General features: G+C 41.1%; 1 protein-coding gene across 5 annotated transcripts in view; it reads left to right on the top strand.

The window, feature by feature from the left end:
• ITPR1 (inositol 1,4,5-trisphosphate receptor type 1) overlaps nt 1–22,729 on the top strand; it is a 346,510-nt gene that overhangs the window by 274,512 nt on the left and 49,269 nt on the right. For all 5 annotated transcript variants that reach the window (XM_038772880.1, XM_038772879.1, XM_038772878.1 and 2 more), the window contains 5 exons: nt 2,815–2,910; nt 8,868–8,990; nt 10,795–10,899; nt 12,563–12,755; nt 20,587–20,709. In XM_038772880.1, the coding sequence (XP_038628808.1) occupies nt 2,815–2,910; nt 8,868–8,990; nt 10,795–10,899; nt 12,563–12,755; nt 20,587–20,709 (640 nt within the window). The remainder of the gene's footprint in view (nt 1–2,814; nt 2,911–8,867; nt 8,991–10,794; nt 10,900–12,562; nt 12,756–20,586; nt 20,710–22,729) is intronic.

Here is a 22,729-nt window from a genome sequence, read left to right as displayed (position 1 = left end):
CAGTGCTTAGTACAGTGCCTGACACATAGTAAATGCTTAACAAATGCCATTATTATTATTACATTACATATACAAGTGGATGGATTCAGTTTTGGTTTTTTGTAACTGATGAAGAAACCAAATGTTGACGTGGAAGCAAAATGCAGTATTTCTATTGATCTCTTGCACATTTGTCAAGGAAAAGTGAAAAGTTTAAAAGTAATAATGGTAATTGTGGTATTTAAGCATTTATTATGTGCCAAACACTATACTAAGCACTGGGGTAGAGACAAGATAAGCAGGTTGGACAAAGTCCCTGTCCCGCATGGGGCTCGTAGTCTAAGTAGGAGGGAGAATAGGCATTGAATCCCCATTTTAGAGATTGAGGAAACTGAGGCAAAGTGAAGTGACTTGCCCAAGGTCACACAGTAGGCAAGTGGTGAATCCAGGATTAGAACACAGTTCATCTGACTCCCAGACCTGAGCTCTTTCCACTAAGCTACACTGCTCCCCATCTATATTCGGAGACAATTAGCAGACTTTAGTTGCTTACTAGATGTTTGTAATAACAATGTCAGACTGTAAAAAAACAAAAATTGTCCTCCATATTCTTGTTACCAGAGACACTCTGTATTATTCTAGGTTCCATAAACTTTGTGATACCTATGCCAATAGATTTTGCCATTCATTATGTACATCAATCTTAATGGATATATTTTCTTTATCCTAGGTATAGTCCTCTAGGACTATATATTTAATTGTTGCATATGTTTAGGTAACTTGTAAATTGTTCCACTTCCCTTTGCTGATTTCCACCAGTGAACACATTTCCTGATAGCCGTGAGTAGGTTTTCGAACTGAACGTCAGTATACGGTAGAGGCTAGCCCATTTTTCCAGGGTGGGGGTATGATTTAGAAGTAAAACAGGTCATTGAAGAAATTTTTTTGACACAGTGGTATCCACAGGACTCATAACAGCATGTTATTTGGTAACTCGGGTTTGGAGGGAGTGAGGAAGGAAGAGCGCAAACGCTCATGTTCTGGGATCAAGAAAGAGAATGAGAGTACAAGAAGATTTCAGCTTACTGAGGCACAGAAAAAGAGAAAGTAATGAATTTTGGAAGCACTCAGTAGGGAGGAAATACATATGTATATATGATCTGGGAGAAAGAGAGAACACACAAGTGGACATGTATGTGGAGAAGCCTAGTCAGAGAGAGAGTGAAAGAGAGATCATGCATACATTTGCTGGGAAACTTGGACCCAGGGAGCACTGGATGACTGAGGCAAAGAGAGAATGAGCTCAGAGGAGAGAAAAAGACTCCAGCAATCTTCTCCTCTTCCTTTCACCATGTCCCATGGAGGAGGAGCAGAAGAAGAAGGAAAAGGCCTAAATGCGTATTTTTAGAAGCCGTTCTTTATTTGGCTTTATCTCTCTCTGACATGAAAAGCCAAACCAAAGGGAATTTTTATGTCTGTATTTACCTTCCTACTGATTGTTGCTGCTGCCCTTACAGATGGAACCCTGCCCCACACTGTAAATGCAGCAAGAATTGTTCAGACATTTAAAGGGGCCATGTTCTCACATCAGCATAGCCCTGTTGGCAGAAGCTTGTAAAAATTTGAAGCTGGGATGGGATGCTATGCCTGTCTTTCTCTGGCTCCGGCTTGGTTCCTATCTGACCTAGTACTGAGCGCTTGTATTCTTGCACCTGCCGTACAGGGCCATATCACCAGTATACCTGAAATCTTGGGGTAACCCTGAGGGCATCCAGGCCAAGAGAGTGTGGAAAAGCCCTCTCCCTGATCTGTCAATCAGGCAGGAAAGGATGATATTTGGATTCCTAGCAGAGGCTCAAAAGTGGGACATGTGGTAGCTCTGAAAACAGTGTTTTCTCCATGGTGTATTCCATGCAAACTACTGAAAACCTCATGAAAAACCACACCTGCCTCATGCTAATGTTTGGATAGGTCAGTTAACATTTTGCAAGCTTGTAAATTGCTTATCTGTTGTTGTTTTTTTAATTCTGAAGTTAAGTTTAAGCCTGAAATGTGCCGGGAAATCTCTAAAGGTAGTCTATTAGCTTTCAAGACCAAGGAGATGCTAAGTAGGAATGGCTTCCCATACAGCATTGCTCTAGAGCATGACAGGATGCCTGAAAAATGAATGATAGCTTATTATTCCACTTTTCAGGTCCATTGCTCAAATCGAATTGATCTTGAGAAACTACATGAACAAACTGTACACAAACTAGGAGTAGAAATTTAACTCAAATATGGCATTTTGCACAAATTTCGGATTCAGAGATTTGCATTGGAATTTTCACTTTTAGAGATGGTTTGTCAATAGTTAATAGTAATAATTGTGGTATTTGTTTAGGGCTTATGTACTAAACATTGTACTAAGCACTGGGGTAGATACAAGATAATCAGATCCCACATGGGGGCACATAGCCTAAATATGAGGGAGAACAGGTATTGATTCCCCATGTGAGGATGAGGGAACTGAAGCACAGAAAAGTAATGTGACATGTGTAAGGACATACAGCAGGTACATGGTGGAGCCAGGGATTAGAACCCAGGTCCTCTGACTCGCAGACCCATACTATTTCCACTAGACCACACTGTTTCTCTAATCAACTGATATCTCTGTTTTGTTGTGGGTGAGGTCCATGAAATAGTCTTGACAAGGTTTATTTAGGAAATGACCCTGCTTGTTCATTTAAAGTAGAACCTAAATTACCACGCAGCCTTAAATGTTTGAACTGAATAGATGGTTTTTACATCATTTTATCACACTGAAGAACCATTGGATTTTCTCTTTTTTTGCACCAGAACAATGCTTCTAAACTGCTCCTGGCAATCATGGAAAGCAGACACGACAGTGAGAATGCAGAAAGAATACTGTATAATATGAGGCCCAAAGAACTGGTAAGTTGAGTTTGCAGTTTCCATTTGGCCTGCTTTCATGAACTGGGTTGTTCCCAAAACAAAAGTGTGTTGATTCGACTGGGGAAATGCTAAATTCAGAAGGTAAATGGAAAGTCTTTGCCATTGACCTTTGTGGATCCAACTGAAAGTCAAAGGGGCTAGTATTAGGGAAAAACAAATGTCGGTTAGTCCTCTGCCTCAGGTGGTGAAGAAACTGTCAGACCAAGAGGTTGATTCTCTGCATTGCATTGCACCCTAAGGAGACAGATGCTGAATCTGCACAGTTTCCTTACAGTGACAGCAAAATCTGATCTTCATGGGGATTTCCATGTATGTATGGGCAAGAGGTCATCGGGCTGCACAGTCCGATGTACTGTGTACTGTGTACTGCACAGTGCACTGTGTGCCCAACATCAGCTTGTAATCACCTACAGCATTGTCTGCTTCTAAAGTGAGACACACATCATGTGTACACCCCAGTTATGAACAATGGCATCTCGGTGATTATTACTGGCTGACAAAGGGGTTTGCAAGATGCCGTTGCTCACAGCAGCCGTTAGAGGTACTGAGAACTGGCCTGATTACCAGCCGGTGGCATCCAACTGGAAGCCGAAAGCGATGTACCAAAAATACATCCAAAGTTCCTGGATAGTGGAGACACTGGAGATGAACTGTGACAACATCCAAGCAACTCCAGTGGAGCAGATGACAGTTGTTGCCAGTTTCCATATGTAAGCTCCTCTAGACTGTAAGCTTGTCACAGGCAGGGAACATGTCTACCAACTCTATTATATTGGACCACCCAAGTGTTTATTTAGTACAGTGCTCTGCACACAGTAAGTGCTCAACAAATATCATTGATTCTGTATGAACAATGAATGGATCTCTGCTCCAAGACACTGTCAACCAGACTGCCGTCAAAACTGGGTTTGGTCAGATAGCACTACAAAAATGGGTTTGGTGGAAGCAGTATTAGTATAAAACTTCCTGCAGCAAGGCAAGGAATGCATCATCAGACTGAGGGCCTCTCATGGTCATAACAAAAGGAAGTCCTACAATTCTGTTATATCTAGATCCAGCTGAGTGGTGGGATACCAAGGTGAAGGTGATCCAGGGATATACTGGCTGCTACCAAACATAAGGACTTTTACTCATTAAAGATACTAAATGGCCCCATCCACAGTACCACAGAACTAATGAAGAAAAGAAGCTACCTTAGACTGTGACCCCCATGTGGGACAGGAACTGATTAATTTGTATCTACAGCAGCACTTAGAACAATGCTTGACACATAGTAAACCCTTAACAAATACCACAATTAAAATTATCACAGACAAATCAGTCAATAATATATACTGTGTTTCTGCTGTGAGCAGAGAATTACATTAAGCACTTGGGAGAGTACAATGCAAGAAAAAGACAGGCCCTGCCCTCAAACTAAGCAAGGAGATAGACATATTTTTTTTTTTACAAATATCAGAAGCAGGAATGGAAAGATTGATAAATGTGTGAAAACAAAAGTTGTGTACATACATAGTACACATAGTACAAACACCAGTGCTATTGGTGGCTGTTGGGTTGATGCAACCTGGGGTGGTGGGATTAAACTGGGGGAAGCTTTTTGGATGAGACAGGTCTTCAGAGAGCTTTGAAGATGGGGGAGAGCTCGGGTTAGAAAATTAGAAGAGGAGAGTCAGATTCAGACAGGAAGAAGAATGAGAAAGGGTCAGAGTCAGGAGGGTGGGGATTGAACCATAGTAGAAAGGTTAGCTTGCAGGGAACAAAGTGTGAGTGGGGGAGTAGTGAATGAAGAAGGCAAATATGTAGGAGAGTGAGAGAGCTGGTAGAAAATCAATCAATATTTGTTGAGCATTCATTGATCAGTGGTATTTATTGAGCACTTACTGTATGCAGACCACTGTACTAATCACTTGGGAGAGGTGCAGTAGAGTTAGTAGTCACAATTTATTCCTTCAAGGAGCTGAAAGTCTATTATGTGTAGAGCCCTCAACTAAGTGCTTGGGAAAGCTAAATTTCTGCCGTGATGGATTTTACAATCTAGCTGAGGGAGACAGACACTAAAATAAATTACAAATCTGAGGAAGTGACAAAGTACAAAGGTATGTGTTCTGGGGAGGTTTTCAATGCTTAGTGTGGAAGTGTTGCAGTGGCAGTTGGGGGATGTAAGACCAGGAGATTGGAAATCAAATTACTTCTTTGTTCATACTAATGTCTGTCTCCCCTTCTAGACTGTAAGCTTGCTACGAGCAGGGAACGTGTCTGCTAACTCTGTTTAATTGTACTCTCCCAAGCACTTAATACGGTGTTCTGCACATAGTAAGTGCTCAGTAAATACCATTGATTGATTGACTGAAAGCCTCATCATTAGCATCAATGAGATTTATTGAGCACTTACTGGTTTTAGAGTGGAGATGTGATTTTCTAGACTAACAGCCCGATGTTGGGTAGGGACCATTTCTATAAGTTCTCAATTTGTACTTCCAAAGCACTTAGTACAGTGCTCTGCACACAGTAAGCCCTCAATAAATACGATTGAATGAATGAATGAATTTTCAATCAATGGTGTTTACTGTGTGTTCACTGTATGCAGAGTACTGTACTAAGTGCTTGGGAGAGTGCAGTAGAGCAATGTAACAGGCACATTTTGGAATGGCTTTGAAGATGGGGAGAACTGTGGTCTGGTGGATGTGAAGTGGGAGGAAATTCCAAGCAGGAGGGAGGGGATAAGCAAGAGGTCAGGGATGGGAGGGATGAGAATTAGGCTCAGTGATTAGGTTGGCTTGAGAAGAATGAAGAGTGCAAGCTGGGTGTAGTAACAGAAGAGAGTTGATAAGGAGGAGAGAGAGATCTGATTGAGTGCCTTAAAGCTATTAGGAGTTTCAGCTTGATGGGGAGAGGAATTTGAGGTGTTTAGGGAGTGGGGAGATGTAGGCAGAAATATGTTTTAGAAAAATGATCTGGGTAGCAGAGTGAAGTATGGACTGGAGACGGGGAGGTCAGCCAGGAGACTGAAACATAAGTCAAGCCGAAATATGACACGTGCTTGGAGCAGTGGAGTGGCTGTTTGGCTGGAGAAGAAGGGGCAGATTCTGGAAAGCCTTTAAACTAAAGGACAGGAGTTTCTGCTTGTTGCTGAAGGAAGTGGGAAATGGGATTTTGAGGAGTGGAGAGATATGTGCTAAAAGTTTTAGAAAGATGTTCTGAGCAGCAGCGTGTAGTGTCAACTGAAGGGAGATTCAGAGGCAGGGAAACCAGTGAGAAGGCTGATGTAGTAGTCTTACTGGGAGAGGATCAGAGCTTGAATAAAGATGGGGCCATTGGGGTGGATCTGGGAGATAGTCTGAAGAGAAGCAGTGTGGCTCAGTGGAAAGAGCCCGGGCTTTGGAGTCAGAGGTCATGGTTTCCAATCCCGGCTCCACCAATTATCAGCTTTGTGACTTTGGGCAAGTCACTTAACTTCCCTGTGCCTCAGTTACCTCATCTGTAAAATTCATTCATTCATTCAGTTGTATTTATTGAGCGCTTACTGTGTGCAGAGCACTGTACTAAGTGCTTGGGAAGTACAAGTTGTCAACATATAGAGACGGTCCCTACCCAACAGTGGGCTCACAGTCTAGAAGGGGGAGACAGACAACAAAACAAAACATATTAACAAAATAAAATAGAGTAAATATGTACAAATAAAATAGAGTAATAAATATGTACAAACATATATACATATATACAGGTGCTGTGGGGAGGGGAAGGAGGTAAGGTGGGGGGGGATGGGGAGGGGGAGGAGGGGGAGAAGAAGGAGGGGGCTCAGTCTGGGAAGGCCTCCTGGAGGAGGTGAGCTCTCAGTAGGGCTTTGAAGGGAGGGAGAGAGCTAGCTTGGCGGATGTGCGGAGGGAGGGCATTCCAGGCCAGGGGGATGACGTGGGCCGGGGGTCGACGGCAGGACAGGTGGGAACAAGGCATGGTGAGGAGACTAGCGGCAGAGGAGCGGAGGGTGCGGGCTGGGCTGTAGAAGGAGAGAAGGGAGGTGAGGTAGGAGGGGGCGAGGTGATGGAGAGCCTTGAAGCCGAGGGTGAGGAGTTTTTGCCTGATGCGTAGGTAAAATGAGGATTAAGACTGTGAGCCCCCCATGGGACAACCTGATCACCTTGTTACCTCCCCAACGCTTAGAACACTGCTTTGCACATAGTAAATGCTTAATAAATGCCATTAAAAAAAAAAGGAAAAAGCAGTAGGGTTTATCAACGGACAGAATGTGAGTTAAAAGACAGTGAGGAATTGAAGATGAGATCAAGATTGTGGGCTTCTGGAACAGGAAGGAAGGTGGTGTTAATTTGTGATGGCAGAGTTAAATGGAGGAGTGATTTAGGATAGAAGATGAGTTCAATTTTAGAAAGCATCAGCTGAGTGTGCTTTCAGTGTGGCTTCGTGGAAAGAGCACAGGCTTGGGAATCAGAGGTCGTGGGTTCTAATCCCGGCTCTGCCACTTATCAGCTGTGTGACTTTGGGAAAGTCATTTCACTTCTCTGTGCCCCAGTTACCTCATCTGTAAAATGGGGATTAAGACCGTGAGCGCCACGTGGGACAACCTGATACCCTTGTATCTATCCCAGTGCTTAGAATAGTGCTTGGCACATAGTAAGCACTTAAATACCATATCATTATTATTGTTATCATTATTATTACTCCTGCTCTATTTTCCCTCCTTACTGCCTCACCTCTGCACTTAATCCCAACTCCACTCCCTTAGTCCTTATGTACATATCTTTATACTTGGCTGCTTCCCTTCCTGTGATTTATTTTAATATGGCTCCCCTGCTAGATTATAAGCTTCTCAAGAGCAAGGATTGTGTCTAAATGCTCTATTGTACCCTCTCAAACATTTAGGGTAGTAATCTGCACAGAATAAGTGCTCAGTAAATACCAATCATCATCAGTGGTATTTATTGAGCACTTATGGTGTGCAGAACAAAGTGCATAGGAGAGTACAATACAACAACAGTAGTCACATTCTCTGCTTCAATAAGCTTACAGTCTGGGGGGAGACAGATGTTAATATAAATAAATAATTTATAATGTACTATGTATAGATATATACATAAGTTCTGTGGGGCTGAGGTGGGGGGAGAATATCAAATGCCCGAAGTTTGCAGATCCAAGTGCAATTATTCCTTAGCCATCAATTACTGATTAAATCATTAATTAGCCATGTTGAGGTTTGAGAGGGAATCTTGCATAGGTGGTAAGAGCACTTCCCAGATTTCCAAACATGTCATTCCACCATCAAGAATGTGAGATATAAAGAACTGGTGAAAATGTTAAAACATGGCCTTTGCTTCAACTTCTAAGCAGGTTACAAATGCAGTCAAAGTAGTGATAATGGTAAAGCACTTGATTCTTATAGTGTTCCTGGCTCTGATGACCTTAGAGATATGCATCCAAAGGGTTATTCAGATGATGGTTCACTGTTTTGCAAAATCTGGTGCTCTGGACTGATGATAAATCTGAAGAAAACTGAAGTAACATGTCAGCTGGCACCTGAGAAACCTAATAATAATAATAATAATAATAATGATAATAATAATAATGGCATCTATTAAGCACTTACTATGTTCAAAGCACTGTTCTAAGCGCTGTGGAGGTTACAAGGTGATCAGGTTGTCCCACAGGGGGCTCACAGTCTTAATCCCCATTTTACAGATGAGGTAACTGAGGCCCAGAGAAGTTAAGTGACTTGCCCAAAGTCACACAGCTGACAATGGGTGGAGCCGGGATTTGAACCCATGACCTCTGACTCCAAAGCCTAGGCTCTTTCCATTGAGCCATGCTGCTTCTCTACCATATCCAAATATCTTTATTGGAAGCAAGGAACTAAATACCATCACAGAAACGTGTGTAGGTTGTACATTAATATTTCTCTTGTATGATCTTGACCTCTTCAGGTGGAAGTGATAAAAAAGGCCTATATGCAAGGGGAAGTAGAATTTGAGGATGGAGAAAATGGTGAGGATATCGCCGCATCTCCTAGAAATGTGGGGCACAATATCTATATATTAGCCCATCAGGTAAGACCTCAAGCAACTTGTATTTGCTTTGCTAAGACTATAAGGGAGGAGAACCTTTGAGTGTTTGCCTCATTTGGCTTTAATACTTTAACTTTGGTGGGAATTCAAGCCCCTCTTGACCATTTATGATTCATAAAGGTTTGTCATGATTTGGAATATTCCATTCACAGCCTAGCAAAACTCTCAAATATCAAGAATCCAAATGATCAGTTAGCCAACATTTTTTCTGGTGATTGAGAAATTAAATAGCCGATGAAGGGAGTGTGACTTCATGAGGGTCCTGTATTCCACACCAAGATCAGAAAGGGGATCTAGGCATCCCTCCTCCAGTCAGCAGTTACTGACTCAGAACCAAGGTGGATTTTTAGTCTGCCTCTACTCTGAATTCAAGTATGTTGGCAGGTGAAACGATGCCTGAATCCTTTTTAGGATCTTGGGGTGGAATGCAGGTCCTTGGACTTCACCCCAGAGAGAAGGTGGGAAGGGTGGGGGGGATGCCTGGATCTGAACCAGGAGTTAGGGTCCAGGGAAATTCCCTGGATACCACCTGGGAACAGAAAGGGCTCCAATCCCTGCCCTGACTATCTCCTCAAAACAACTATTGTGTAAATGGTGCCTAGTTGGAATACAACCCAATCATCTGTTGAATCCTCTCTCAATTATCTGAAGCATTTAAGCTACTAAAATAGATTTGGGTTCCAAACATTTGGAGTACTAATGAGTTCACGGTTTTTGGTTGTTAAGGTTAAAAAAAAAATCCCATTTTGATCAAAGTATTTGACGCTAAGGCATACTCATGGTCACAAGCTGTTGAAAATGAATTCATTAAAAGGATTTTAGGGTTTTCTATAAATACTGACAGGAGTGTATTTCAATCTAGTTATTCAAGGTGAATAATCTCAGTTTCTAGACTATCAGATTGTGATGTGTTTGTAGACTTGATAATAAAACTTGATTTCATTTGATTTGAGGAGCAAGTAATAATACTCTTTGTACTGGCACAAAGAAGCTATAATTCCCAGTTCTACTCTCAGGGTTTTTGGCTATTTCTTTTTTTGTTTTTAGAAGCTTCCCCCTTTTCCAATTAAGGCATGTCTGTACAATGTTTGTGAACTCACACAGTGTTTTTTGTGACTATCACAAGTCAGTGCCTCTGTTGGGTAATTGCTTTCCTCATCCCTTTCACTTGAGTTGTTCAAGTTGATGTGCTATCCTAGGGTTTTGGCACTTCTTGATGTTCTTAGGATACGAGATCATAAAATATTGCACATGTGGTTGGCAGTCCCTTAAATGGCAAAGTATTTACCACAGTAACTCTCTTTGTGCATATTGCCTGAGGCAAATAGCAGACAATCATTATTTCACTTTTAAAACTGAATCGAAAACATTGATGTACCCCTAATGAGTCAGGACATATGTCTCCACTATTATGAAATGGCCATTCTTTCCCTTTGCCAGTATCCAGCCAGCTGATAGAGTTTCTGGAAGTTTAGGTTGGGAGGGTATATGAGGTTAGGCCTAAATACTGAAAGTCCTTTCCTCTGCCTGGATAAAGAAAACAGTAGAGAATTCAGTGTGGGCATAAGTGTTCCAATCTATGTTCTGACTAGCTCCCAAAATAGCTGTTGTGTAAATAGCACCTAGTTGGAATATAACAAGCCTCCTGTCACCTTTGCCCTCCTACTCACAGCTTTGCCAGGCATATGTACTTTTTTTATATATACCAAAATTCAGAAATGAGTTTTTTTTCCAGTAATCAAGAAAATTGGGTCTTTTCTATTTCTTTTCCACTCTTGCCTTCCAGTTGGCTCGTCATAACAAAGAACTTCAGAACATGCTGAAACCTGGAGGTCAGGTAGAAGGAGATGAAGCTCTGGAATTCTATGCCAAGCACACCGCTCAAATAGAGGTACAAATATGGTGAACTTAGGACAGTAGCAGGATAAGTGCTGAAATGAAAGGGGAATGAGAGTTTGACTTAAACCAACTTGTTCACCTCAGAAGCTCTATAAAAGTATTTGGAGCTCCTCTGAAGCGTCCTGTGAGGGAAAGTATTTGTCCCCCCATTTTATTGCTGAAGAATGTGTAACACAGAGACATAAAATGGCCTTCAATGTGGTATCACTGTTGGACCAGGGTTTTTGAACTCAAGACTTCCTTATCATCAAGCTACTGACAACCAGATTGAATTTTTCAAGCAACACTGATTTTTGAAAACATAGATGGTCTGGAGTTTCTGAAGAATTCCAATGAGTCTTTATATTACCTTTTCACCGATCTACGTTTCTCCATGCTGACTAGTAAAAAGGAACTAGTTTTTTTTAAATCTTTTTCAGAGGATAGAAATTTGACACGCTGGATGTGTCTGCACGGGGCAGACGTCCCAGCATATGCTTTAAATGGCCATCACATTTTGTGTATGTTAGACAGTTGACATTTGGGAGATTTGATAGTGATACTTCTTGGTTTTTATTCATACCAATAAGACTCAATGATATCAAGTTTTAGATGGTGCAGATTGTTTTTCCCCCGTGCCCCCTTCATTGCTCTCCTGCTTCTGTATTTATTGGTACTGGAGAGTGTTTGACAGTTGCTGCTAGGACTTTGCAACACAGTAAGGGAGAGGGCAGAAAAATTTAGTTGTGGAAAAGTCCCCAAAATCTCTATGGCAGTTAGATGGACCTGCCGATGTCATGGCTTCTGGGTAGGTTTGAAGGTAGGATTATTTTTGGAGTGCCAAAACATTAATATTTTGTGCACGGTGCAGAATCCACTCACATAAAATCCCTCCCCTTAGATTGGGGGTCCCATTTAGGACAGGGACTCTGTATATCTCCTGATTGTGTTGCTTGGCACATGTTAAGTGATTAACAAATACCACAATTACCAGTATCATCATTATTATTATTATCATTAAATACTGGTACTTAACATTAGTTTTCCCCTCAGAATATTACTTTCCAAAGTATCTGCCTCAGGCAGATGTAACCATTACTTGCTCCTGTATTGTCTATTGTGCCTACTTCACATCCAAGATCATTATGTTACTGTCCAGTACTTCTCTGTTGAGTTGGCTAACATGAGGCTAGCTTAGAAACTTCAATTAAAGGAAAATGTGTTAACATACAGAATTGAGAGTGCGCAGTGTTTAATTTGTTTTACTCTCTCTTGGGCTTCTATGTTGCTGAATATGAAATTTAAAATTTTGAATTTCTTTGCCTATGATTTGATAAATCCTAAATAGAACAATTTTAAAGGAAATTTAAACTGTTTTAAAAGGATTAGATCCTTGATAAGATCCTCTAGCCTAGAATTTCCTTAGTACATCACGTAAAACATTAATTTTTCTCCAGAGTAGAAGATTTAAGATGATTGGAATATTAACCCACAATCAAGTGATAAAGGCATTAGAGTGTAAAATAATTTATTTCAGAGTCATATGAAACTGATCCGAGGTTTATAAGAAATAATTTAACCAATTTTTAAAGTTCCTTCCTGATGTTTTTCAAGTACAAACTCTTAAGATGCAAGGCAGGAGTGGAAATAACCATTGTGTCATTTATCTCCTTTAGATCGTTCGATTAGACCGCACAATGGAGCAAATAGTCTTTCCAGTGCCCAGTATATGTGAGTTCCTCACTAAGGAATCAAAACTCCGGATATACTACACCACCGAGAGGGATGAGCAAGGGAGCAAAATCAATGACTTTTTCTTGAGATCGGAAGATCTTTTCAATGAAATGAATTGGCAGAAGAAATTAAGAGGTAGGTGGCAAACATTTTCATCCGTTGAAACTTTTGCATTTGATTCCAAGGCTTTGAAGGATGAGAGCTATGTCTGCAAGGAGCATGCATGTTTCTTTTAAGATAATTTTTCAGTAAGAAAAATCTGGTGTAAGACAGAATCTGGAAGCGGCAAACCTCAAATAAAGCACATCTCTACCAGGAGGCTTTTCCTGACTAGGCCTGGTTTCTCCTGTTCGCCCTCCCTTCTGCATCACCTATGCAGTTGGATCTGCACCCCTTGAGCACTTGCTATTCACCCTACCTTCAACCCCACAAAAGTTATGTACAAATCCCCTGTAATCTCCCATTTGTCCTATCAGTTATTTGTTTCAATGTCTGTCTCTCCCTCTAGACTGTAAGCTCCTTGTGGGCAAGGAAAGTGACAATCAACTCTGTATTCTCTCCCAAACACCTCGTACGGTGCTCAGCACACAGTAAGCACTCAATACATTTCATTGATTGATTGATTGGTCTACCATTGACTGTTTCCCTCTTTAAACAAAGGGTAGGATTAAGTAATTGGTTGATCTATTCCATGCAGCCTTTATACACCCCTTCCTCAGCCCCTCAGAACTTACGTACATATCCATAATTTCTTTATATTAATGTCTGTCTCCACCTCTAAACTGTCACCTCGCTGTGGGCAGGGAACGTGTTTACCAGCTCTGGTAAAGCAGCATGACATAGTGGATAGAGCACAGGTCTGGGAGACAAACCTGTCATGGGTTCTAATCCCAGGTCTGTCACTTATATGCTGTGTGACCTTGGGCAAGTCACGTCAGTTATTTGGGCCTCAGGTACCTCATGGGTAAAATGAGGATTGAGACTGTGAGTCCCACATTGGACAGGGACTGTGTCCAACCTGATTTGCATGTATCCATCCCAGCAGTTAGTACAGTGCCTGGCACATAGTAAGACTTAACAAATATCCCAATTATTATTATTGTTATTACTCTTCAAGCAATTAGTAGAATGCTTTGCACACAGTAAGAACTCAGTAGTTATGATTGATCAATTTTTGATTCCATGTAGACAAGCCAAAGAACTTCAAAATTTACTATGGGTCTGAATTCTCCATTAGGTATGTCCATGGTGAACAAATCAACTAGAGGTTTTCTCAGTGTAAACACGGGCATTCTTAGGGATTATGCCATGTAGAGAAGAACAGTGTTTTTTGAGCTGGTTCTACTAACCCTGCTTTCCTCACCCCCTCCTACATCAACAGGCTCACCAGAGTTACCGAGAGCATATCAGTCTTGTCTGCCCAGCAGGCTCTTGGCAAAGTAAGGGTGGACACACAGGGCCTCCATCCTCTCTGGGCAGTAGCTGAGAATCAGCTGGACCCAGGGGCCAATTGGAATGCCACCCAAAAGCTCAATTCCATCCTCCAGTCACCTTGTATACGTAACTTGGACCTGACAGTTTTCAACCCTATCATGTAGCATCACAACTGACAGATCACTCTATGGTTAGCATGTAATAAGAGCTATTAAGAAACAGTTTTCAACCTGACATGAGCTTTGCCCCCTTGCCAACAAGCACTAAAACTGGCCTCTTTGGGGCATTTTTCTTCAGGGGCATGAATTTATTGAAAATAAATTCCAGCCCCAAAGAACCAGAATGAATATTAACAGTGTTGTTCAAAAAGAGGTCTTTACAGATGCTGCTATCCTTTGGGTGATTTCACTAGAGGGTTCCTGACAAGAGTCTCTTTCTAATGGTATTTGTTAAGCACTTACTAAGTACAAGGCATGTACTTAGCACTGGGGTAGATATAAAATAATCAGCTTGGACACGGTCCATGTCCCACATGAAGCTCAGTCTTAATCCCCATTTTACAGATGAGGTAACTAAGGCACAGAGAAGTTAAATGACTTGTCCAAGGTCACAAAGCAGACAACTGTTCAAGCTGGGATTAGAACCCTCTCTCTGACTCCCAGCTCCATCCACTAGGCCATGCTACTTTGACTCCCAGGCCTTTTCCATTAGGCCACGCTGCTTCCTATCTGTGTTTTCAATATCTGCATTTTGTAATGGAAGCAAGCACTTTATCTTATGAATATGCATTGGAGGAGAGTCTTGGATAGTTGTATTTCTCACTTCTTCCACACCTGCTCTGGATTTTTAGCTTTTTTTTTTTTCAGTCTGTATCCTGGATAGACACCTGCTCTGGATTTGTAGATATTTTGTTATTCCTTATCCTGGTTACCTTAGTTGTGTGAACCCCAGAAACGCTGTTCTTTATCCTGGTTACCTTAGTTGTGTGAACCCCAGAAACGCTGTTCTTTGGTAGGCAATGGAATTGCTTGCAGCATTAGTTGTGTCATAGCTTACAAGTGAGTCTCATTTAGACCTCCTGATTTATTAGACTAAAATTACATGTTTCAAACACTTTTATAGGGCTTTCCCAGAGGGTTTCTCAGGTCTAGGTTTTCATTAGTTCTTTCATGTGAACCTTGAGCTTTGAGAAACCTTGGTATCAACTGTTGGGACAAACTTAAAAGTATTACATTTTATTTGTATGACTTAGTATCTGAGTTTTTATTTGAAAGCATGAATCCCAGTTCTCGAGCCCGGAGTCCAGAATTGTTGTGATCTATTTTTGCCCAAACTCTCAATTGTATAGCATGAGTACATTGCTAGACTTTGTCTTTGAAAGGCTTAGGTGCTTTGAATGATACCAAAGTCTGATACAAACTTTTAAAAGCACTTTATCATGGCAACAGAGAAGCCTATGCACAATCTGTCCAATTCTCTCAATTTCAACGATGGAGAACAGGTTGTTTTAAGCTCATGCCGGCTTCTCTCCATGAACTAACTAGTGGGAGGAAGAACTATTTGACAGTGCAAGACACAATGGCAGCCATGGCTAAGTGACTTTGGTAGGGAAGAGCTGGATGATCCTTGGTTACTGTGAGCCCCAAGAGGGACAGGGACTGTGAGGACAACTTGATTCTTTTGTATATATCCCAGCACTTAGTAATGTGCTTGGCACCTAGTAAGCACTTAATGAATATCATTATTATTCTGCAGGTAGTGTGGAGGTCTGGCCTTGATCCCTTCCCAGCCATCCACCTGAAAGAGGTGTGAGGGAAAGGTTTGGAGATGGGGCAGTGTAAACTGCTGTTGCCCAGAGGTGATTCTTCCCTTGAATACATATGCAGAGAATGAGGGAGAGATGGCATTTGTTTTCCCTTCAGCAGCTTTTAAGAAAGCATGGTAGAAGTCTTGGGAGCTCCAATAATGATAATAATATTTTATTATATAATTATATAAAATATATAATTATAATTATTTGTAAGCCCTTACTATGTGCCAAGAACTGTACTAAGTGCTGGGGTAAGTACAGAATTATCTGGTTTGACCCAGTCCCTCTCCCACTTGAGGCTCACAGCCTAAATAGGGGGATGTAGGGATTTAATCCCCATTTTACAGGTGAGGAAACTGAAGCCCAGAGAAGTGAAGTGACTTACCTAAGGTTACACAGCAACAGGTGACAGACCTGGGATTTGAACCCAGGTTCTCTGATCCCAGGCCCATGTTCCATCCACTGGGCCATGCTGCTTCCTTTCCAAGTCAAAGAATACGGCCCAGGGCAATTGGATGTAGGTTATATGGGAGGAAAAGAGGACGGAAGTGGATGGCAGAAGGTGGGAAGGAGAGAGAGAGAGGGTAAGGAAGAAGAAGGAAACGATCCCAAAGATCCCCGTCGATCACCACCATCATCCTTCTGGTCCTTACTGGGCACCAAGGTCAGTCACAAACAGGTATCCTCACCCCATGCCATCCATATGCTTACCTAGCCCTGGCTGCACGGGTCCCATGGGACTATACAAGTGGTAGCCTGCTTGGAGTAAGAGCAGCTGGCCAAGTTCTGCTGGCCACAGCCGACCGTGACTGCTGCCTCCGCAGAAACAACTTGGTTTTATTTTTTGTTGCCACAGTGGCAAAAGCTGGTCCGGCAGCAGCCATGCGATCATAGAGTTCTTACACCTAATCCATTCCTTGTTAATCACCACCCACACCCAGATCCTGCATGTACAGTGAAGACCCATATCTGGCCCCTGGTGTATTTTGACAGAGAAGCAGCGTGGCTCAATGGAAAGAGCCCAGGCTTTGGAGTCAGAGGTCGTGGGTTCAAATCCCGGCTCCGCCACTTGTCAGCTGTGTGACTTTGGGCAAGTCACTTAACTTCTCTGTACCTCAGTTACCTCATTTATAAAATGGGGATTAAGACTGTGAGCCCCCTGTGGGACAACCTGATCACCTTGTAACCTCCCCAGCGCTTAGAACAGTGCTGTGCACATAGTAAGTGCTTAATAAATGCCATTATTATTATTATTATTTTGAGGTCCAGAAAAGCAGCTGCTATGTTCTCATTACCTTTCCCCTCCTGCCTGTAGGGTCCTAGAGGTGGAGCCAAGATGGAACTTTCAATTCTGTTGTTCTCGCCAATTTGCTTAGCACAGTGCTCTGCACACAGTGAGCACTAAATACATACCAATGATTGATTAATTCATGCTTTCCTGACTCCAAAGGGTGGGGTAGGCCAACTAAGCAACTCCCCACTGCCCCTCCCGCTCCCACCACCAAAAAAAAAAATTGTAGAGGTGAAGCTAATGCCATTGCCCCCATGGTGCTCATGACACCCATTGAATTAAATGATAACTATAGACAGTCGGCTGCTTGACTTTAATTGGCTTCAAGGCTCTCCTGGTTAGATAAGAAAAAATTGTAATTAAATAGTCACATTTGTAGGAAAAGGGGAAAAAAGTTATCAGATGAAAACATTTATTATAATTACATTTCTGCATATGTTTGGTCAATAAGAAAGGGGCAAAAGATATCCTCTTATATTAGGTACATTGAAGAGTGATTGGGAGGAGGACACAGTTAGAGCCAAGCCCTTGCTATGTATCAGGAAATGGCGATAAGTAAAACACTGCCATATCAAAGTCAGAATATTTTAAGTTAACCACACAGAAAGCTGGGGGAAAGTACATTGAACAGTGGTTGTCTGGTATTTTTGGGCGGTTACCTTTACATATTCTGAATGTATTTTATTCATCACCATTTCCTGATAAATAAATATCTAGGATTTTGATGCATACCCAGAACATCTTAGGGGGAATTGGATTTTCTTCTGTAACAGAATTTCTCTTTCCACACACTCACACAAATCTGGGCATTGTGTCACCACACATATTAAAATGTAAATTCAGAAATCTAAGTCTTGGATTTATAAAAAGTAAGGCCCATATCTGTATGTTAAACTATGAAGAAGCATGACTCATCACAATTCAATAAATTGTGTAGTAGATCCAGAAAATTTTCTCCACTTTCTTAATAGATCCAAAGTAGAGGGTGCAATTAAAAACAAAGCAGGCTTTCTGGATGTAATAGCCTACAGAGACTTGTAGGGCATGGCTCAGATTTTTCAGTACCAGACCAACAAATTCATTCATAATACATAATATATACTAACTTGTTAAATGAATGGGAAATCTCATATAAATGAGATTTGAAGTGGGTATTTCACAAATGGATTTTACTGTTATCTGTACTGATTTCATCCTAAGCCTGCTGTTACAAGCGTACTAGGGAAGTATGCTCACTAGGTTTTGTTAGTGATGGAGATAAAGGCCTGGAACATTGGATTATATTTTTCTGGTTGCTTATTTTAATTTACACTTACCCTCTTTTCTCTGTGCTCTACCACTCTATTTGGAAGCATTGTAGATGACAGGTGACAAGTGTCTGTGAAGTAGCATGGCCTAGTGGAAAGAGTATGGTCCCAGGAGTAAGAAGGATCTGAGTTCTAATCCCAGCTTTGCCACTTGTGTGCTGTGTGATCTTGAGCAAGTCACTTAAGCTTCTCTTTGTCTGTTACCTCATCTGTAAAATGGGAATTAAGACTGTGAGCCCCTTGTGGGACATGGACCATGTCCAACCTGATTATCTCATATCTACCCCAGGGCTTAGTAACTGTACATAGTAAGTGCTTAACAAATGCCATTTAAAAAATACAATAAAATGGAAAAAAGGTTGATATTTTTCCCAGGGGAACATACCAGCAGTTTTTCATTTTTCAAGGAAAATAACTCCCTTTTAATTTGCCAAAATAACTAACTGAAACAGCCAAAAGCCAAAAAAGTCTCTCAGCTTCTAGCTTACACTTGAAGTCAGTAGGTTTATAGAGAGTAAACTTGCCTTTATGTTGGGTTCTTATGGTTAATGGTGACTGTTCCTAATTACTTTTGATGTTCATTTTCACCCTGAATTTGGTTAAAAAATGAAATCACTGTCATGTTTTGGAATGTTGCTCATTTTTAAGTGCAACCTAAAAACTACCTGGTACTTAATTATCCGAAGTTTATTGGAGAGGAAACTTTAAATAGGTAGGCCCACTGTAGAATAGGTAATAGGATCATTTATTTGATTGGTGTCTGGCTGCTGCCTACACAATGCAGGGAAAGTTTCTACAAACTCTATTTTATTGTACTCTCCCAAGTGCTTAGTGCAGTGGTTTGCACACAGTAGGCGCTCGATAAATATAATGGATAGATTGATCAATCTGTTGAAATAATATGGTAGGGAATAATTCTTGTCTGTTCGACACCTGCATTCAGAGTAATGCAAAATGAATATATGGGGCTATATTTTTGGAAACTCAACTTCTGGCACCTCCACAGAAATTAATAGTTGTTTTTTTAACCATCCCTCTATTTTTATGCAGCAGGCTAAACTAAAGTATCATTTTATGGGTTAAGACTACAGTGTGACATGGTGTTGAAAATACAGTCTAATCCTTGAACTGTGGCAAGCAACTTTTTATATGTAGAGTGTCAGTTACAGGTCACGATTATTAGAATCTAGTGTTAAGTATCTGCTACTCATCTTTTGCAGTTTGAAACCCTTCCAACCCCTCTGCTTTTCCCTACAGTCTGAACCCTGCATAGGCTGGGCCAGACCACCAGGTCCTGTTTCTGGCAGTATCGTGGACTGGATTGGGCTTAGCCTAGAACAGCAGGCCACAACAGTCACAGCCATCACACATTCTAAATGCTGCTATAGCTTCCTTGTGCCCCATCTCAGCAGGATAAGTTGAGATTCCCAAATGGCATTGGGCGGGGGGTGTAGCTCTTTGACCGAGGATCCACCAAGGCCACACGCTGCCATTGTGTTGTCTTTCGAGCCTTTTTTCCCCAAAACATTTTGTCTATCGTAATTATTATTATCATTGTCAATGTAAAAGGACTGAAGATTAGAGAAGCAGCATGGTCTAATGGATAGAGCACAGGCCTGGGAGTCAGAAGGGCCAAGGTTCTAATCCCAGCTCTGCCGCTTCTCTGCTGTATGATCTTGAGCAAGTCACTTCACTTCTCTGGGCCTCAAGTACTTCATCTATAAAATGAGGATTAAAACTGCGAACCCCCTGTAGAACATGGACTGTGTCCAACCTGATTAGCTTGTATCTGTGCCAGTACTCAGTACAGTGCCTGGCACATAGCAAGCGCTTAACAAACACCATTAAAAAAAGTCTACACTTCTGGTCATCCGTTTAATTGATTTAGAAACAAATGTCAATTTTTTAATTTCTGTTCAGGAAGCCGAAAGAAGTTGCGGGGAGGGGTCCTTCAAGGGGCAAAAGCCTCCAAATTTTCCCTTGGAGTCGACTGTTAGCTCCTTGAGGCCAAGGATGATGTCTTCTGGATGTCCCCCAAGTGCTTAGAGCAATGCTTTCCACTCAGTAGGTGCTCGATAAATACTGTCGATGATGGCTTGAATAGCTTTTTCTCTCTTTCTGCAGCTCAACCTGTCTTGTACTGGTGTTCTCGCAACATGTCCTTTTGGAGCAGTATTTCCTTTAACTTGGCTGTCCTGATGAATCTTCTTGTGGCATTTTTCTACCCGTTTAAAGGAGTCAGAGGAGGTACCGAGTTTTTTTTTATTTCAAGTGAAAATATTACAGTGAACTTGGATGACTATTCCCTGTAGTTTAAATGTGATGCAGTGATTAACTTGTACACTTCTGTGTATGCTTTGGGAGTCCCGATCCATGCAACGCTTGATTAGACTGGGATTTTTGTTTTTAATCTCCAGTGTTTAATACACTCTTTTCATAAAGCTACTAATGGAATTGAAGTATGGAAAAGAACAAAGAGAGAAAGCAGTATAAAAGTTGCATGAAGATGCATTAGCAAAAAAACAAACAAACCAAAAAACAAAAAACCCAAACCTGATCTGGTATTCATTTAAGTCTGAGGAATCTGATGGAAGTCTCACTCTACATATTGGAGATTTCGTAGTGTCTGAAGTGTCTGTTCCTTTTAGTATTTTTCCCCGTAAAAGTTGAGCACCTAATAAAATCTTTATAAGTCTTAGTCTTCAATATACCAAAAATATATCTGTTACTCCCTGTGGTGAGCATTCTTGTCTGTATTTTACAAGGAAAGATAAACTAATTCAGTGGACATTTTCGCAGCTCTGTGTCCCCCTTCATCTCCCCTATAAATTGCTTAATTACATTTCGATGGCCCTTGGATTGGTGAATTTCCGATGGCAGGTATTGTAAGCCTGCACCTCTCTAGCATTATTTGTCTCATTTTCTGCCACCTAATGCACCTCCAGGGATATATTATTTTCAGTTTAATTTTCCATCAGAGTATTTTTGGTAGAGGCTCTTGCATCTATTTCCACCTGCCTAGAGTGAATGTTGGTTACATGGTATGAAAAAAGAGCCCCAAATGAGATATATGAAAAGCTGGAAATGACTTTCTTACTTCACTGACTGAATTATCAGTCCTACTTAATATGTGAAGTCATTTGACCAGAACATCTTTTAATCATTACAGCACTAAATAAAGTCATGAAAACATGTCTACTGATTCCCTGACCCAAGTTTTAAATTAAAAGAAAGCTTCTGGAATTTGACATAGGATTGTGTAGAAAACAATTTAGGAACTTTACTGACTGTGAGCTCCATGTGGGACGGGAACTCTGTCCAACCTGATTACCTTGTATCTACCCCACTGCTTAGTATAGTGCTAAGCACATAGTGAGTGCCTACCAAATACCACAATTATTGTTATTACCAAAACATACCACCACAGAAATTATACGCTGCTTTGTTCGAACCTCAAATCTAAAACCTTTGGCATGTCTGCCCAGCTATGAGATTGTCCCTGTCAATTAACAAGAAAGAGGTGAAGTCTCAACTAAGCAAATTGCAGGTCATATTATTCATTCATTCATTCATTCAATCAATCGTATTTATTGAGCGCTTACTGTGTGCAGAGCACTGTACTAAGCACTTGGAAAGTACAATTCAGCAATAAAGAGAGACGATCCCTGCCCACACTGGGCTTACAGTCTGTCCTCACAACACCGGAAGCCTTAATGTCAGTCATTGCCAAGTCAGTGGTCATAATCAGTATTGGCCTTCCAGGTGTCATGAAGACCAATCATTAACACTGTCCCTAGCCCTGCTCCCAACACTAACTGCGCTCTAACAAAATAGGGTTTTTTATTTCTATGACTGGATTGATCTTGATGTTAGAATGCATCAGTGATTGGAATTGGCTGATAACTAAGTAAATTGGCTAAGGGATGATTTTCATATCAATACAGCTTGGTGCAATAGTTAAGATTGTCATTCTGGTAGAGAACTTGATAATACAATGATACATTTGGCAAGTTCTCATTTCATTGTCCAAGATAATAAAGCTTTCAACCATTGCAGAATGACTGTTTGATTTTCTTCCTTCTACTTTCATTAAAAATGATTTTATAGCAAGTTATATTCGTCACATTTTCAAATTGTTGACTGGAGGGAAAATGAGGGAAACTCCCTAATAATTTTCAGCAACCGATGAATTTTAAGTACTTGTGCTACTACTCATTTTTCAATCAAAACTCTTAAGTAATTTTTCCTTTGTGAAAGCCAGATAAGA

Source organism: Tachyglossus aculeatus, chromosome X1 (genome assembly GCF_015852505.1).
Source record: "Tachyglossus aculeatus isolate mTacAcu1 chromosome X1, mTacAcu1.pri, whole genome shotgun sequence".
In the NCBI taxonomy this organism is placed as follows: Eukaryota; Metazoa; Chordata; class Mammalia; order Monotremata; family Tachyglossidae; genus Tachyglossus; species Tachyglossus aculeatus.
This window is presented reverse-complemented; position numbering and strand designations above follow the sequence as displayed.